At 50.5% G+C, this 18,560-nt stretch overlaps 1 protein-coding gene across 1 annotated transcript; it reads right to left on the minus strand.

Moving 5' to 3' along the window:
* Nucleotides 1–570: 570 nt before the first annotated feature.
* Nucleotides 571–13,791, minus strand: DUSP5 (dual specificity phosphatase 5). The gene is made up of 4 exons (XM_036829351.1): nucleotides 13,227–13,791; nucleotides 8,096–8,244; nucleotides 4,847–5,066; nucleotides 571–2,068 (listed from the first exon to the last, which is right to left on the minus strand). Exons 1-4 carry the CDS (start codon nucleotides 13,603–13,605, stop codon nucleotides 1,662–1,664), a joined length of 1,155 nt encoding a protein of 384 aa, XP_036685246.1. The 5' UTR covers nucleotides 13,606–13,791; the 3' UTR covers nucleotides 571–1,661.
* Nucleotides 13,792–18,560: the final 4,769 nt, after the last annotated feature.

An 18,560-nucleotide genomic window follows, 5' to 3' on the forward strand; every position in this document is an offset into this window, starting at 1 on the left:
TGGAAGAATTAATTCCAAGGGTAAAAGAGGGAGAACAGGCATTTAAGGTTAACCTTTACCTAGTTCACTTATCTGTCCCTTGGTCATTTTTCCAAACTTTTCTGAGAGTCTGCCACATGCCAGGCACTGGAGGGAGGGGCCTGACCACAAGCTTGCCACTCAGGTTTGCTGGAATCAAGGGTCTTGAGCTCTAAGGGGCTTTTGGGATCATCTAGCTTAGTTCACTCATTTCATGGATGAGGAAGTGGAGGTTCAAGTTGAACTCTGCCCGGGGCTCACAAAGAGCCCAGGGTGGGTGGATGCTCTGACCACCTCTCCATGTGGCCTGAGCCTAAGGAGTTCTCTTGCAAGTGAGCCAAGGGAAGCCTCCCAACTGGAAAGCATTATTCTGTATTGTTATGATCACCAGCTCGCGAGCAGACGTACAGCCTCATGCCTCCAACTGCACACCCACCACCATCACCTTAGCGTTCGTTCGGAAATAAAACCCAGTGAGGCAGGCTGGGCCCCGCCTCAGTGTATCCCTGCCTTACCCCAACTCACCAACATGAAGAAGCATTTTTGTTCTTCTTATTTTTATTTTGCACTATAAAAAACAACAACATCAACAACCAGTAACATACTGCTTTTCTTCACATTCATATGGATTTTAGGAAATTATTGCCTTTTCCCCTGGAGAAGTAACCTACAGACAAAAAGGAAGTAGTACCACATTGAGAAATCTGCAAATCCCAGAAGTCAACAGCTTGAAGACAACCCCGAGGGGCAGGGAAGAAAACAAGTGTCACCAGAGACGAGACAAGCACATATAAGGACAGCAAGCTGGGGTGACAACCGTTTCAATGCCACTGACCCAGACAGTGGGTACCCTTTCTCTCCTGGCACCCAGTGCCACCACCTCAAAGGGGTGATTGTTGGTCTGTGGTCTAAAGAACTCTTTTCAAATGACGCCAGAGTTGCTTTGAGGAGAGGTGCAATGAGAAAGGTTCAAGTATGAGTAAGAATCATGCCAAAGTCCAAAGTCAGGGAAAAACCCACAGTGAAGAGGAAACCAGAAGTGTTACTGTCTCACTACTTCACCCAAATGATTCCACCTGACCCAAGACAGAGTCTCAAAATCATCTGAGGGTTCAAATCGGCATATACATCATGCCCCTAAAACCCTGTAGGGTTACTTTCCTGACTGGGTGGTGATCAGCTTATGCCCTGAAGCAACAGAGACCGATACGGAGACTGCCAAAGTTAAAAAAATAAGGTGGAAATTGTGCTTCCTTCAAAATGAATTGGCTTCGTTACTGCCTTTTCTCCTGGTCCAGCAACTGCTTTCTCTCACGTTGCTGCAGGTATTTATTGCCTTACGCTTGAAATGAAAAGGCAAACTTTGAGGTGCAAAGACTGGGCAGTCCTGAGGGCAGGGGGTCTGGAAATACAGTAGTCAGCACGCACTGTGCTCTCGTAATGGCTTGGCCTTCCTTCAGTCCCAAGAACCTATCCCCGAGGTCAGTCTGAAGTTTGTTTGCAAACCTGGTGACCCTTCACTGTCCCACCAGGACAGAGGGACAGAGTGAGGTCTTCAGTATTGCACAGGTATGAAATGTCCACGAGTTAAAATACAAAATCACAGTTGTTCTTGGAGCTGGGCTGGTTCTCCCACCCTGGTCTTAGCAGGATGTGGCTGTGGCCATAGGGCTCTGGCTGAGCTCTGAGACCGTTGAGTGGGTGGGCAATGGTGCCAGCACCGAGGTAGGGAACGTGCAGTAGGAACCCTGCACTTCAGGGCTCAGTGTCTGCAAATGGGCTATGAACGAAGGGCCGGCTGCCTCCCCTTGGGAGGAGGGAGCCTGGGGGCTAGGCGCGGAAGGCAGGATCTCGGACTCATACTGCAGGAGCTGGCCCATGAAGCTGAAGTTGGGCGAGACCACACTCCTCCTCTGCTTGATGTAATCAAAGGCTTCCTTTAGGTGGAACTGCTTGGTCTTCATGAGGTAAGCCATGCAGATGGTGGGCGAGCGGGAGATCCCAGCCTCACAGTGAACCAGGACCTTGCCTCCCTTTTCCCTGACACAGTCTGGAAGAAAGAAAAGACAGTGGAAATGAGTTGGGATTGGAACTCAAAGGCAACTGGATTTAATTAAAGAATTAAAAAAAAAAAGTGACCTAGTTATCAAATCATCATCCCTGCTCAACGTCTGTGGTCCCACCCCAAGCTTTTGCCAGTCTTTAACCTCCACTGCTGAGGATAGACTTTGGGGTCCCACCATGATGTCTATCTCTGTGTAGGACCTTCACAATCCTTAGTTCTCCAGGATACTTTCACAGGTTCTGCCACTGGAGGTGCTAGACCTGGAGTAACTCCTTCCTGGGGATGCCATCTTAACTCGGGTTCCATGGATGCGTTCAAGAAGACTTTGGGAAAATCTTTGAAGCTGCATGCAAGTTTTTATTGCACATTCACATTTCCCTGAGAGGGTCCCAGGCTCAAAGACTGGCTTGGAGAAGCAATTCCTGTCTCTCGGGGTCTGATTCTAATGGTGATGACCTAGCCCTCATCCTGGTTGAGGCCTTCCAGCCTCCCCGGGATCCCTGTTTGGCTGTACCAGGGCGGGATGCTTGGCTCAGCACCGAGGGTTCCCAACCAACCAAACATACAATAAATAGTGCACAGCCACTAATTATAGCCTTGGCTAAGTAACGCTTACTAGACGGAGGATATAAATGGCTTTGGCAAACTCCATCTTGCACAACAATGGGAGTCACTGCTATAAAGCTACCACCTTCAGTTAGCATTCGTTAGCTCAATATGACAAAGGTGGGGTGCCCTCCTTTTCTGTTCTACTCCTCCCCCCAAAAGAGCTCCAACTGTTAAAAATGAGCAGGGGTAAAAGGTTAAACATATATACACATCAAATAAAAACCACAAAAAAGAGTCTTTCCAATTCCCTCTCTTGCTAGTGAGGAAACAATTACATCACAGGAAGTTAGATGTCCATGGCACTATGTAAGGCCACAGTATGCAAAAACATTTAAGATTTTGAAGGGCAAATAAAAAGTCAGCCCCCTTACCCACCTCCCTCCTCAAGTCCAAGAAATTTGCAAGTGCATCTCTAAGATCTGAAAGATCCAGTTTCTGAGGAGTCAGGGAGGAACCTGGAGTTTCCCCAACAGAATGAAAATCCCAAAGGACACCCCAGGGTTCCTCATTAGAAGTGCCCCAATACAGTCTCTGATTCAAAAGAAAAAAAAAAGAGTTCCTGTAAATTAGTTCAACAGGGACTCCAAGTTCCTAGGATTATAGGGTCGTGACTCCAACCTTCTTTTGCTCCTCCACCAGCAAAAAGCTGGTAGTCTAGCTTTTAATTGGCCCAGAGCCAAATCCCAGAAAGACAAGGGCCTACAGTGTGTTGCTTCTGGATCCCACTTCACCCCTGGGGGCTTGCCTTCTATGTGGACCTCGGAAGGGGTCAATGCATGGTTCGGCCTCAATCCCTCCTTCCTCCAGCAGGGCAAGGAGTCTGGGGAAAAGCATCTCGTGTGCCTTCAGAATGCTGTGGGTTTGTGTGCTTGTGTACACAGACACAATGCACACACAGGATGGGGAGGGAGGCTTCTGAGAAGTGATGGGGGCGGGTTTCATGACCTCACTGAGAAGCTATCTAGGTAATTAAATAACAGGCTGACAAGGGCAGGGCATTCCCAGGGACAGAGAGAACAAGTCAAGGGTTTCCCACCCTGAACCCATCATCTTGACTGTCTCTGAGAGACTCCAAAGGAACCATCGCAGCCCAGAGCCTCCGGGAACAGGGAGGCAGCCTCGGCCTCTTGCCTCTGGTGAGTTTCTCAGCAGGCTTCTGTGGAGTAGAGATTGTGTGTGCTGAGCGGAGGGCCCACCACGTGGTGGAAGGGGGGCCTTTAACGGCTCCCTGCACTAAGTAATCATTGCTGCACCCAGCACCGGCCTTTCTCCCTCCAACATCCCTCAGAGCACGAGGCAGGAAGATCACTGCTCAGCTTCAACAGCTACGCATGTTAAAGGGAAAGAAGGACTCTGGAAAGGGAGGCAAGCCCACAAGGATGGGGAGTGGTGGGTGCTTGCAAATCTGAGACACAAAAAAGTCAGTCCAGCCCCCAGGGGAGATGGTTGAGGGAAACAGAGATGTCAAATGAAAGAACAATCCAGCCTGCTCGAGGAGTTGGAATCCCAAGGCCCAAAGCCCTTTCTAGGCAGAGGGACCAGAGGTTTCCAGGCCTACACAGTGGAGTAAATGATAACTGCCTCACGGAACGTACAAAGGATGCAAAAAGATGCCAACTTCTCTGTGCATAAAACACAGAGCTTGAGACGAGCGCTCTCTTTAGTTCAAAATCAGCTGAAAATGCAAAACAATTGCCCCCAAAGCAGTTTGCCAAAAACCACGGGAAGCTGCCGGGGCCCTGGGGGCTCAGTGCGTAAGGAGTGCTCTCTCAGTCCTTCTGTTTGCTTTTAAAAATATCCCAACCTACGTAGAAGCACAGTTTGGGTGGTTCTTTCCCTCCCCTGCTTCCCTGGCACGGAGCATCACACACGGATGCACCCTGCTTCCCACCCAGCCAGAAACACTAACAAGAGCGACAGAGTATTGCCATAAAATTGTAGTAATTCATTTATCTTGCAAATTAAAGCTCCTATTAATAGCAACTCAAATCCTCCCCTCTGTCGTTTTGGTCGGTGCATCCAACCAGCCAAGTTGGCTCTACAACAAGATGCTTTTCTTCTCAGTGAAGGGAACCCCCATCAGTACATCAAAATCCAAGAACACGTTCCCCTCGGGGGCCCCCAAAACAACTGAGGGGTAATGGCTGCACCTACCAATGAAATCTATTGCTTCTTGAAAGTGGGAGCTGATGTTAGCCGCATGGCTGTCTTCCACGGGGATCCATTTGTAGTGTAGGTGGGTCGTGCAGGCCTCAGAGGTCCGTCGTGAGACATTCAGCAGAGCCGTGATGTGCAGGTTGGCGAGGAACTCGCACTTGGATGCATGGTAGGCACTTCCAAGGTAGAGGAACGGAAGGATTTCGACTGGGCCGCCCTGGAAGCAGGGGCAAAGGAGGACAACCAGGAAACGTTGGATTAGCTTGCTCTTTGGGGAGAAGAAACAAAAAACAACCCTGACCTATTTGTTTTCAGGTGGGAGGTTCCCTTTCTGGTTTCCAGGTAGAGTTCAGAGTCAGCATAGTTCACCCAAGAGTGTGTGGGTGGAGCCTCCGTCCTGGTAAACTCTCTACCCTACATTACTGCCTTGTGACTCAGTGACAGCAAATCTCACACAGCTAAGATTTTCATTTTCTTATATATATTGAGGTGGTAGGAAATGCCGGCAGCCTTCCTATGCTGACAAGGATGAGAAGAGGGTGGTGTGATGGAAGGCTTGAGAGGCCCGTGTTGTAGTTCTAGCTGCCCTGAGAGTGCCAGGGTGAGCCCTTTAACCTTGGGGGCAGCCTCGGCTTCCTTCTAGATAAAATGGAAAACGGTTCAACAAGGTAAGCCCCCTCCTTTACAATCCTGACGTTGTATATAATGTGTTTCATCAAACCTAGGACACTGTTGATCCTAAGATGCATTTGGAGCTCAGAGATGTTAAAATATACTTCCCCCCGCCCCCCAAAAAAGTATACTTCTCAGAAGTGAAAATGACCACTATCTATCCAAAATCCTCAGATAATGAAAAGCTGTTAGGCCATGAGCAGGGCCTGATCTTTTTTTTTTTTTTTTTTTGGCTGTGCTGCGCTGCGTGGCATGAAGGCTGCAGGATCTTACTTCCCCAACCAGGGATCGAACCCATGCCCCCTGCAATGGAAGCATGGAGTCTTAACCACTGGACTGCCAGGGAAGTCCCAGGCCTGATCTTCTTCTTGTGGGGCTGAGTTTTGGTGAGAGACGCAGACATCTTCACCCTTTTGGAGACCACCTATACCTGAGGTTTCTAGTTAAGAAGGATGCCCAAAGAACCAGAGACCATCTACCCTGAGGCAAAGCTAAAAAGAACAGCTAGCTAGTCGGACTCTGGCAGTCTCAGCATTTCCAGGGTGGCAAGAAAAGCCACTGTTCCATACTTGGAACAATGGGAGCCCCTGGAGATTTAGAGGGAAAACACTGAGCTGGGGTGACAGTAGCTGTGTCTTTGCCAGCCTTTCCCATATCATCCATCCGCTTCCTGTGTTTCCATTTCCTGTCCTGGAATAAGAGTAGAATGGAAACTCTCTGCCAGACCCACAATAGGGAAAGGGGCACGGGATGAGGGCCAGGAGAAGGCAATTCTCAAATTACCCCGCATGGGTGTTTGCCTTTTCTTTCCTGAGAAGTCATGTGCTTAAGGCAAAGGCCAGTTTGGCCACTTGAAAGAAAGTTACAGAGATTTTACAAAAGGTAGTAATAGTAACCAGTATTTTTATTAGCTGGCCCCTGAGCTTAACACTTTAGGTGTACCTACATAGATCTCTCCCTCTCTTTAGAGCCTGGAAAATGCTGACACACAAGGCCTGGGATCCTACTCAATTTCTCCTGGAGCTTAGCCCAACACCCCTGAAACCATGTTTCTTTCCTTTTTTGAATCTTCTTTTTAGACTCAAGAGAAAGAAACCAAAGGCCTTCAGAAACCCCAAAGGTTAACATGACCTCACCTGGCTTCTCTCAAGGCAGAAGCGCTACTAAGAGTAGCACTAGGGGGTTCCCCAGATGAACCGTGGAAACACACCAGGGCCTCCCTGGTCCTTGCTTGGCCAAAGGTCTGCTGTGCTTTCACAACATCCTGCAAAGTCTCGTTTCTCTTTCACTTTCTGAGAAAGGTGGGGGAAAACACCACCCAAACAAACAAATAAAAATAGAAATCCAGCTAAGCCGGATGCCCATGGCTTGAAAGCCCAGGGTTCATCATACACTGTAATTTTAATAAAAGAAAACAAACAAAATAATAACCCTGGCACCTCGCCAAGCTAATAGGTTTCCATTCAAGGAAAAGCCACCTGGCTGTATTTGGAAGTTTATCCCCAGGGGCAGAGCTCTGCTCTTGGCAGGCAGCTGGCATCTTAGGCAGTATCTAGAAATCTTCCTTCTTATGATTTGGGTATGTTCTTATTTTGTGCAAAGAACCTGAAAAGCTCCTCCTACCAAGTCAGATGCCTAGACTGGCCCTCTTCCAAAAGAAGGCATGTGGAAAACAGAACAGGGTCCTGAAAAGAACCAGAACAAGGAGTTAAGAGAAGGGAGTTCTGGGCCTAGTGCAGCCATGAACCCAGCTGCAGGATTCTTGGCAAAATCAATCATCCCACCAGCTGTGACAGTTTTTTCCTCTGTAAAATGGGAAGGTAGGTTTTGATCTCTGTTTTCTGCAGATTTGGGTCCTTGCTGGCTTTTTCCACATCCTCCTGCAAGGTATAGGTAACCCCTGCCTGAGCCGTCCACTTTTTCTTCCTTTAATGAGTTGCCAGAAAGTACAGTTCTTTGAAGGGGAAAACCCCACATGTTTGTAGACACATGAAATCCTCTAGTGTGTCTTGATCTCTGGTTTCAGAATTTATGGAATTATAAGCATCAGAAACCCCTAGGGGAGGCTGCTTAGCCATCCAAATAGTAATTTCTCTACAACCCTTCCCCAATCTTCCTCCTTCAGTTAAAAATACCAAGACACGCCTTTACAGGTACTGGGTTGGTTTGCAGAAACTGCAGAGCATGAACAGTTATGAAGAAGATCAACACAGGAAGCCTGAAAGTCAGCTCTGAAACGTCTTCAGGGAAACCTAAATCGATATTTCAAAGCTTCTCTGCACCTCCCAGGCCAGCTAATAATAATGTATCTTTCGCTTCCACTTTTTGCCAGAAGCCACCAAGCATCCTGAAGCGCATTTGCTCTTGTCAGCTTATTTGCTGGAAGGAAGCTCATTTACTCTTAGATGGAAACTCAAGTTGGCAAGCAACGGAGGCTCTCTAAAGCTAGAGGCCTCTGCCAACTCCCTGATCCGCAAACGAACCAACCAAGGTTGCTGAGCAGGGAGTGGAAGAGCCAGGGTGCTGTGCAAGGAACAGAGCCAGGAGCCGGGATGGTACTTCCACACAGTGTACCTGGTCGTAAGCCGGCCTGTAGCTGATGTTGAGTACTGATTTCCCACACTGACTGATGAGGGCTGTCTCGGTTTCAACCTTCTCTGGTGAAATGGGTTTTACGTCCACGCAACACTCAGGATATTCCGAGTGGAAAGTCTCATATCCCCCTAAAAGACAAAAAAAAAAAGCAAGAAAGATATAAGCATCGATTTTTCTCAGGCTGTCAGAAAATGCCCAGAATTGATCAATACCCTCAGTGTGGAATAGTAAAAAAATATTCAGCTACCATACATTTTGGTCATACTAAAAAATTGAGCCAAAACAAGTAATAGTTTTAGAATAGAAACGGGCTCCACAGACACACACACACATACACACACACTCTCTCTCTCTCTCCTAAAAAGCTATAGTTCAGAGAGGCAATGATTAACTTTCTATGCCTATCAGAAGAAGCTTAAACTGTGAAAGGTAAAATATCTGACATCTGGCAAATATTAACCAAATCCCTCCAGAAAACAAAAGCTATTTTCTCTCATTTATCTAAAATGCAGGTGTGATTATGCAGAATTTCATTAATTTGTGAACGAGACTCCTAAACTGGTCTGTTGCATCCCTAGTCCCTTAGCTCTAAACTGGATTATAGATGAAACCTCCTCTATTCATAAGGGAATGGGGGCTAACACGAGGTTTAAACTCAGGGCAATAAAACAGCCCTGCCCTTTCTCTTTGCCAAGGTGCTAAGAACACTGCTGACAATCCTCTCCACAGGTCCAGTGTAATCAATCTAGTTAATTACCTTCCAAACCAGAGCAATGAGGCCTTCTGAACTTAATTCTTACCCCTTTAAGTAAAAACTCTTTCTTTCTCCTTGATGACCACCTACTTTCCCTTTATCTCCTTATTACCCTCCCCTCCTGAACTTTCTCCCCAGCTACACACACACACACACACACCCTCATACCTGGCAGGTATGATTCTATAAAAATCCTAACTATGTTTAAACTTCTCCAAATGGATCAGATCACTTAAGGTAAAAACTACTCTCTGACCAAGTCATAGAAACTTGAGCAGGTAAGTTCTCAGGCCCATACATGAGGTAGGGAAGAACCAAGTGAAGCACTGGCCTCGAAGCCTCAGAATGCCAAATGCTGCTGGGTGCACAGGCCAGACTTGTGTGGGGAAACACTTTGCTTCCAATCCAAAGGGACCTAAAGACACTTCCAAGAGCCTCCAGAAAACCTGCTTCTTTTTCTGGCCCAGAGAATTCACTTGGGGTCAAATCATCAATTTTTTTTTTTTGGCCATGCTGTGCAGCTTGTGAGATCCTAGTTCCCAGCTTATGGGATCTTAGTTCCCTGACCAGGGATTGAACCTGGGCCCTGGCAGTGAAAGTGCTGAGTCCTAACCACTGGACCGCCAGGGAATTCCCTAAATCATCAATTAAATAAGCATTCTGAGACCATGTATTTTTCCAAAAAGACCCCCTTTTTTTCTTCTGTCTTTTGGTGTTGTAATAGCCCCACAGTGGAGGACATGGTGGCTTTTTAAACCCCTGCAGTAGGCAAATGGTTAATGGATTACACGGCAGTCTCCAGCTCTCTCCCAGAAGCTGCAGCCAATTCCTAGAATGAGTCATCTAGCCATTACTGCTTCCTCTCAGCTTGCTGGAACTGCCCCCAACCCCATTTAGCACACCCAAATCTCCCCTGTGGTCACTTCAACAAATAGCCAATTGGGCCTCCCCAAATGAGCTTCTGGACCTCCACAATGACCACGTTCCCGGTCATGATGACAGGCCATGCCTGAGGGAGGCGGAGGTGGAAAGTTTGAAGGTGTCTGTGGCTTAGTTTCCCCTCCCTCCCCACCACTGCCCCCACCCCTTCCCTCCCAGAAGGCAGAAAGAAACCACACTTACACTGACCCTCAGCTTCCTCCGAAGAGGTGTCCCTAGTTAGCAAATCACTTCCTGTGCCTGGGCCTCAACATTTTGGGTCCCAGGAGACAAACTGAGTGATAGGGGATGGGAATCTGAAGTAAGAGCGGCCCAGGCCCTCTCAAACTTCAGAATGAAGCTTGGGAAAGAGAAGCCTTCAGGCCACCCCATCTCTTGGCTTTAAATAGAGCACTTAACAGTTGGCTGTTGGGCTTCCCTGGTGGCACAGTGGTTAAGAATCCTCCTGCCAATGCAGGGCACACGGGTTTGAGCCCTGGTCTGGGAAGATCCCACATGCCCTGGAGCAACTAAGCCCGTGCGCCACAACTACTGAGCCTGTGCTCTAGAGTCATCGCGCCACAACTACTGAAGCCCACGCGCCTAAAGCCCGTGCTCTGCAACAAGAGAAGCCACCACAATGAGAAGCCCGTGCACTGCAACGAAGAGTAGCCCTCGATCGCCGCAACTAGAAAGCCCGCGGGCAGCCATGAAGACCCAACACAGCCAAAAATAAAATAAATTAAAATAATAATAATAATAAAAAGAGTTGGCTGTTAGGAGGACAGACAGGAGGTGCGGGTGTGGGCTGGGTCCTGCCTGCCTGTTGACAAAATAAGGCAGGCAGACAAAGAGTCTCAGTGTAGTTGAGGGACAGATAAACGGGGTCCTGCCTCTTCCAGCTGGGGTCAGGAGTCCTATAGATTAGATGGTCTGTCTTTCACCCACTCCCATCAGAGGCGTGGAGAGACAGAACATTCCTCTCTGGTGCCTCACTTGAGCTGCAAGAGCCGTGGCAACTCTTTTGGCAGCTTCAATCCTCTTCAGAGTGATTCTGTTTTTGAAAACCACCGCATTACCAAGGGAGCTGAGCAGAGAAAGCACAGGGACACTATATATAAATACGCACTGACAATGCCGTTCGGTCATCTCATTGTAGTGGGTTTTTTTTGGGAGGGGTGGGCATTGAGGGAAGTGTAAAAGGCATTGCAGGACTTCCCTGGCGGTCCTGTGGTTAAGACTCCGTGCTTCCAATGCAGGGGGCTTGGGTTCGATCCCTGGTTGGGGAACTTAGATTCCACATGCTGCATGGCCAAAAAAAAAAAAGGTTTGCCCCACGATCTGAGATGCCACTAGATTAAAAACCTGAACTCTTATCTGGACGTGAGTTAGGTAAAGAAATAATTTTCTTTGGCAACAACTTAGTACTGTTATAAGGGTAAGTATTAAGCAATTTCTACTGAAATTTAAAACGGACATAACTTTCGACCTGGCAATTCTCATAATTTTACTGAAAGATAGTGCACATGCAAAAGCATTTGGACAAAGTTATACTCTCCCACACTGCTTCAAATACTAAGGCTGGAAGCAACCTACTTACTGGCTATCACCAGGGGATGGGTTTAAAAAGTGAATAGGACATGTATGCTCTGATATGGACAAATCTCTCAAGATCTAGTTAGATGAAAGAGGCAGGAACAGGAAATATACAAAATCATTCTATTTTTACTCATGGAAAATTAATTTATCTAAAGATGAACACGAAATAGTTGACTGTTGTCTCTAGGGAGTAGAACTGGGTTCTAGGGCGTGCAGAAGATCCACTTTTCATTGTACAGCCTTTGTGCTGTATGTTACTTACGTTAAAAAAATTTTTTTAAACATTAATTTTCCTGAGATGTGAGTCTACAGAGCTGCCTACTTCCTGTGGCAATAACTTCCAAACTGCTAGCATGGTCCCCTGGAGAGGGGTGGGGAGCACAGACAGGACCCGGAAAGGTTCCCTGGAATGTATCTTTCATGCTACTGGAGAGGCAGAAGCTTTTTCTGTACTCACTGCTAAGAAGAGGAGACAAAAAGCATATCAAAAAGAAATCAGGGACTGTGTATGAAACCTCTGCAGAGCTTGGAGGGCACTCTCCATCTCCTGGGGGCTGAGGCTGGGTAAAAGAGGAAGATCATCATCTTCTGCCTCTGTTGTTTCCCTAACAGGAATCAACAGGGGACAGTCTGCAAGAGGTGCTAATAGAGGTGGGAGCTGCCCGTGTGCCTCTGGAATCTCCTGGCCTGGAATGTGTAAAACTCCACAAGTTGCACGGTTTTAAAACAGCGCTCTCACTCTCTCAGCTCACTGCACCTGAGCTCTGAATCACATCAGTGTTACACCTCAAGGTGTCCCCGTCAGAGTCGGCCCGCGCAGCCTAGGCTGAGTCCTCACATCTGCCCTACAGGCTACACCTTCCATACATCTGCGGTTACAAAGGACTCAAATACAAGGTGGCAGCAGTCATAGGAAGTGACCCAGAAATCAATACTCTGGAGTCTGAGAGTAAATCACCCACCCACCACCAACGTCATCTCCCCCAGCAGGTGGAATGGGCAGACTGGTGAAGCAGCTTCTGGAGATCTCAAACCAAATGTGACGCAATCCCCTTCACAACCACCCTGTGGCACCTCTCATGTGTCCTGGCTCGCTGGCCAGCCTGCCTCCCACCCCTGGCAGACAGCATTAGGTCCGCCGGGTTTGGCCCAAGACCAGTACAGGAGATGATCCCGGGGTGGGGGAGAGGAGGTGAAAAGGGTGTCAGCTCCAAACGGAGCTAGAGAAAGGCCTGGGAGGGGAGAAGGGGAAGCCAAGGAACAATAAAAAGCAATAAAATGAAATGGAAAGGAAGGGGAGGGGAGGAGAGGGACTCGCCAGGGTCAAAAAGGCAAGAGGGTCGAAGAAGACACAGCCTAACATACGTTAATCGTGCAGGAGAGAGGAAAGGGGACACCGCGGCGCCACGCTTCGGGGGTGAGGGTGTTGCGACCTGCTGATCCCTCCAGATCTGTCCATCAGGACGGTTCCAGAGCGCAGGCCCCAGCGAGAGCGGTGAAGTCGGCGCCAGGAAAGCCGGCCCGCGCCCAGCACTAGCCGACCGACCCCCAGCTGAGAAGCAGCGCCCCCGGCTGCGTAAGCAACCCCACCCCACCCACTGAGGCCGAAAGGCCGATCGTCAAGCGCTTTCGAGGAACGCGAGTGGGGAAGCCGTGAGCGCTGACACTGGCAGTGCCCTCCCTAGCGCACGTCGAGCCCCAAGGTGCAGACTCCCGCCAGCGGAGAACTGCTCGGGTTCTAGCGTCGAGGAAGGCGCCCGGCGCCAGCAGGGGACCCCAGAGCCCGGGGCCGTCCCGGCGCGGACGGTAACAGGGGACCGGCGTCCCCGACGCGCTCACCTTTGAGGAAGTAGACCCGCGGGCCGGCGGGCAGGCAGGCGAGCAGCGAGGTGAGCACGACGCGCGCGGAGCTCTCCTCGCGCAGTTTCTGCCAGTGGCGGCTGCCCTGGTCCAGCACGACTACCGCTGCCACGCCGCCGCCGCCCTCCTGCAGCAGCCGCGCGCGCGCCGCCTCGTCCGGCAGCACGTAGCGCGCCGACACCGCGCCTCCGCGGGCCCGCCGCAACACCACCGAGTTGAGGTTGACGTTGAGCGAGCCGCGCACGCTCGAGGAGGCGAAGGCCAGGTAGGGCCGGCAGTCGAGCACCACACAGCGCGCCGCAGCCTCCTTGCGGAGCATCTTGCGCAGCTGGCGCCCGTCGAGCGACGTGACCTTCATGCCGCCGCCGCCGCCCAGAGGCCCCGCGCCGTGCGCCCCGCAGGTGCCCACAGCCAGGGTGCCCGCCGGCGAGGCCCGGGAGGGCGACCCGCGGGGCTGCGGCCGGCCGACCGAGCCCGGCGCCGGAGCGACCGCTCAACTCTTCTTTCCCGCCCTGCACGCTCGGCACCCGGCCCGGCCACTCGCCGCCCCAGAAGCCGGGGATTCCGCCGGCAGCTCAGCGTTTTATGTGAATGGGTGTACAGCCTGTGACGTGGCTGCCCATATAAGGCCGAATAAGGGTATTTCCCCGCCCCTTCGGGCTGTGGCCACGCCCCCGGGGAGCCGGACGCGCTGGGCGGGCGCGGAGCGTTAGTCAGCCTGAGAAAGAGGAAGTGGAAAGCAGCTCGCTGTGCTCTCTGCGGCGCTGCGCGGAGACAGTCACTCGCGCATCACCGGGGACTGGCGGTGGGGTGTCAGGAACGCCATGAGGCCGAGGTGACCCACGCTGTGCGGGAAGAGGAGGAAGCGGGGGAGGCTGAGCTGGCGTCGCGCCATGGGTTTAGAGTTTCATAGACGTAGGTTCCGAACCCGCTGGGGGCCGGGCCAAGCACCGCGGTAGGCAGAGCTAGGGGCGCCCTCGGCCAGTGCCCCCAGATGGATCTGACGTAGATTTCGATCCTTACCCGTCTTTACGCGGGAAATGAGATGATAGCTGGAATTTGCTTCGAAGGCTGGGTTATCGACTCAAGATTGGGCTTGTGTTGGTAATGGTTGAAGTTTGGTGATGGTTACCTGGGGGTTCATTATCCTGTTTTCTCTACTTTTCTTTATATTTTGAAATTTTCCATAAAAAAGTACCTCAAAGTAAAAGTGGAGAGAGAAGAGCCAGCAACTAATTTCCCCAAATGGATTCTGCCCTCAAAGGATTGATGGTCCTTTTCTTTGTCACACTCCCAGTAAAAATTAGAATTGTTTTTTGAGGAACCGTTTTCCTGGCCCCAGAAAAATCTGTCCTGAAATCAGCTGTAGCATCAACATGCACCGTTGATGGAGCTCAGCCCAGCCAACTGTCCAGGTGGCTTCTGGATTTGGGGGATTATCTGTGGCTCAAGTATAATCCCAGGCTGTCTGCCCCCGTCAGTCCCCAGCAGCTTCAGGCTTCCCATCCCCTATCTTGGGGAACTGGACACGATTCACCCATTCAGCAAGTATTTACTGAGGGTCAGCTTTGTGCCCTGGTAGCTGCAGGGACATGCTCGAGGGAAGCATGCTTCTACCGCCAAACTCAGGACTAACCATTTTATTGTGAGCCTGAGGAGGGAGGGGACTGCCTGATGGAAAACAGCCTGCCTCCACTAGGGAGGGGCTTGTTTACTACCGACAGAGGGGAGTAAGGTTTTTAGAAGGAAGCAGAAATCCAATTCTGAAATCAAATGCAGTCAAACCAGACAACCGCTAGCTGGCCATTGCCTCTGGGTGTCAGAGGCCTTCAGTCAGAGGCACTGTCCTCACCCTGCCAGTGGAATCCCAACGAAGATGTGATGCCGGGGGGGGGGGGGGGGGGGGGTTTCTTTCTCTTTGGGATTCTCCGTGCCAGCCTTCCCTGCAATCTGCTCCTCCTCTAGTGTCACCGGAACCACCCAGCCCCAGACATTTCACCCTACAACCACACATGTACGGAACACCCACATGGCCAGGCTCTGTATGGTTGCTGGACCCCAAAGTGAGCAGGACTCACTCTGCTCCAGCTGCCCCCAGCTCGGAGAGGAGGCTTGGTCCAGCCCACAGGCCTCTTTTTTTTTTTTTTTTTTAATTAATTAATTTATTTGCTGCACCGCGGCGTGTGGGATCTTAGTTCCCCGACCAGGGGACCAGGGATCGAACCCCTGCAGTGGAAGCGTGGAGTCTTAACCACTTGACCACCAGGGAAGTCGCCACAAGCCTAGGGTTCTGTAGTCAGTGCGGAAGAGCATCCACGGTGTGCGAGGTGGGGTAGGGATGTGGCCCTGGAGAAGGCCACCCAGAGCAGAGGAGAGCTGAGGTGAGCGTAACGAGAGTGAATCAAGGTGAGCCAGGCCATGGAGTGGGAGAGTGGAGGACATTCCAGGCAGAGAAAACTGCTTGCGGTAAAGGGAAAAAAACCAAGAACCCAGCAAGGTATGTGCTGGAGGTACGTGGGAGACTAAGGCATTTCTGGTATTTATTAGAAAATTAAGCAGGCTCAGGTGACAGAGAGATTTGTGTGCCATTTAAGGCATTTGGACCTTATTGTTTGGCTGGAGCAGCCCCAGATGAGGGTGTTACTCAGTGACTTGGTCAGGTGAGCATTTGGGGACCTCACTGAGGTGGCACTGTGCAGGATGGATGTTTTATTTGCAAGTGGGGGTGGGGTCCAGACCGTCGTCAGGGAGACAGATAGGCAGCTTTTGTGGGTAATCCAGGCCTGAGCTGATAAGGGCCTGCCGGAACTTGGCAGTGATAGCAGCAATTGAAGAGGCCACACAGATGGGAGAGACATTTAGGAAGTAAATTGCCGGAAGGGATGGGATGGCGGAGAGAGGAGTAGAGGGTGACTGAGTAAATGGTGACACCTTTAGATAGGGACCCTACAGGAACAGGTCTGAGTGTGTAGCAGAAGGAGGCGGGGGTGAAGTTTAGACTTATTAATAAGTAGGAGTTGATCCTGGGCCACCCAAGGGGGTAGTGGAAAGGTGGCCTGGCAAACAGTGCAGGAAAGTCATCCATCAGTGGATTGCTCTGGCACTTCCCACCCCAACAGATTACCAAATCCCTAGCTTCCAAAGACTCTGCCTTCCAGATCTCTTTCCTAACCTGCCCTTTCTAGTCCCATGGCCAGGGCCAGCTTCCTGGGTGTGTGACCTGTGTAGCTGCACAAGGCCATCCTTAGAAGGGCATGATGCTTGGTTTGATGCTCTGCTGTCACTCTCTTGAAATTCTTGGTAATTTTTGGACAAGGGACCCTGAATTTTCCTGTTGCACTGGGCCCCGCAAATTATGTAGCTGTTGCTAGCCATAGCTGTAGTTAAAGGGCCCCATTATCCCCTGCACTGGGCCCTACAGTAGCATCCTGCCTCCCAATCGCCAAGCCCTCTCCTTTCTCTCTTGTCTTCTGCAATGTGATCTTTTTAAGCTTAGATCAGAGCACAGAGCCCACCTGCTCCGCTCAAAAACCCTCAGTGACACCTACGCACTGTCTGATAAAATCCAAATTCATGAGTGGAACATCAAGGTCCTTTTTCTAGCCAGTTGGCCGTAACCCACCTCCAGCCTCGTTTGTCTCCTTCCTTTCCCCTTCCCCCTTCCCCCATCCCCAGGCTCCAGTCACACAAAACTGCCTATTTCCTAAACTTGCCCAGTATTTTGCTGCCTCCACACTTTTCTACAGGACTTGAGCGCCTCCCCCATTCCTTTGTTAGGAATCCTTCCCTGCCTTCACACACCAGCTCCAGAGCTACCGTTGCACCTCCAAGAAGCCCCCCCTTAATCCCCCAGCCTGTTAATCAGTCGCCCTCCTGGGTGTTCTCACATTGTGCAGTTTCCCCCTCCCCCAACAGAGTGTTATCTGTCCTGCCATTAGTTTGAAGGCTCCCAGGCCATACTCAGGACTTATCCCACCATCTGTGACCCAGTCATAACACCCAGCACATGGTAGGAGCTCAGGCAATGTTGGTGGAATGGAATCCAGTGCTTGCTGAGGCTTGAAAGCAGCAGGCTTTTTAGGAGGCACCCAGGGGAAAAGTTGGCCACAGCATAAATCAGGGCCTTAGACCCTGGGTCAGGAGGCAGGATAGGAAGCTGTGGACGCACAGGCCCTAGGATCAGGAGCTGGAATTCATAGGCCACAGGCCTAGGAGGAGGAGGAGGAGTGTGTCTGAGATGGAACTGTTTAAATAATCACGCCTTTCTCCACCCCCCACCCCCTGCCCACTGCTTTGGAATGGGAGTGAGGGGGGTTCAGGGAAGAAAGCAGAATTTAAATTAACATGAGCATATGAGGCAAGGCCTTGTTCTATTTGTCATTCGCTCTCCCCTGCCAGTTCTACTCAGAGTCGGGCAAGAAGATTTTTATGTTTCTTGACCCTCCTTGACCGGTCATCCTAATCCTCAGGTCCCGGTTCATCATTGCGATCTGGTGCTCTTACCCTTTGAAGGGTCATAGTGCCCCTTCTTAAAAAGTGTGGGCCCGTTCCTTGGAAAAGTGCACACACAGCTTTCAGCTTCCAATGTCAGGGAGTTTCATGGACCTGGGAACTCCTATGATCGTCCCTGCTTCCTTCATCTGCCCATAAAGTGGGGCCAGGTGGCCTGTGGGGATGGATCAGAGGGTGCCCCAGAATGCCAGGGCAGGGGCCCAGAGCCACCCCGAAGCCAAGCCAAGGGTCCTCTAGCAGCTCCAGCCCTCAGACGGGTGCATCTTGCCAGCTCTCTTCATTTGCTTGTCTCTCGTTATGAAAGTAGCGCGCATGCTCGTTGTTGAAAATGTGGAAAAAGCAGAGACGTAAAACTGATGGGGTTTTTTTTAAGAGCACTACTTTCTTTGGTGTTAACATCCCCAATCAAGACTGCTGTTGGGTCTGGACCCAAGACTTGCTTCCCACCATCTTGGTCAAAGGAAAGAGCCCTGAACTAGGAGTCAAAGACCTGGATTCCTGTCCAGCCTCTGCTATGACCGGCTTCTGTTGTCTCCCTAATATTTGTAGAATGCTTTTTGTGTGTGTAGGTGTTTTTCCCCCCACGACCCTCCCATCTCCCTTGCCCCCAGGATCTTAGAGTGGAGTGAATACAATGTTCACTCAAGGGTACAGGCAGCACTTGCTGTGTGACTGTTGAGAATCACTCACCCTTTTGTTTTCCTGTCATGGTTTCCTCTTCTATAAAATAGGGACGTTAGCGCCTATCTGCTAATGGTGAGTGACAACGACATAATAAACATAAAGCTATAGCCTGACTCA

This window comes from Balaenoptera musculus, chromosome 16, assembly GCF_009873245.2.
Source record: "Balaenoptera musculus isolate JJ_BM4_2016_0621 chromosome 16, mBalMus1.pri.v3, whole genome shotgun sequence".
In the NCBI taxonomy this organism is placed as follows: Eukaryota; Metazoa; Chordata; class Mammalia; order Artiodactyla; family Balaenopteridae; genus Balaenoptera; species Balaenoptera musculus.

Bases quoted from the DNA above. Each gene is read 5' to 3' on its own strand.
- DUSP5 (XM_036829351.1), bottom strand. From the start codon at position 13,605: ATGAAGGTCACGTCGCTCGACGGGCGCCAGCTGCGCAAGATGCTCCGC. The intron at 5,067-8,095 runs GTACACTGTGTG...CCCTGCTTCCAG, and splicing joins ACAGGCCGGCTTACGACCAG to GGCGGCCCAGTCGAAATCCT. The intron at 2,069-4,846 runs GTAGGTGCAGCC...TCTTTCTTCCAG, and splicing joins AGAAGCAATAGATTTCATTG to ACTGTGTCAGGGAAAAGGGA.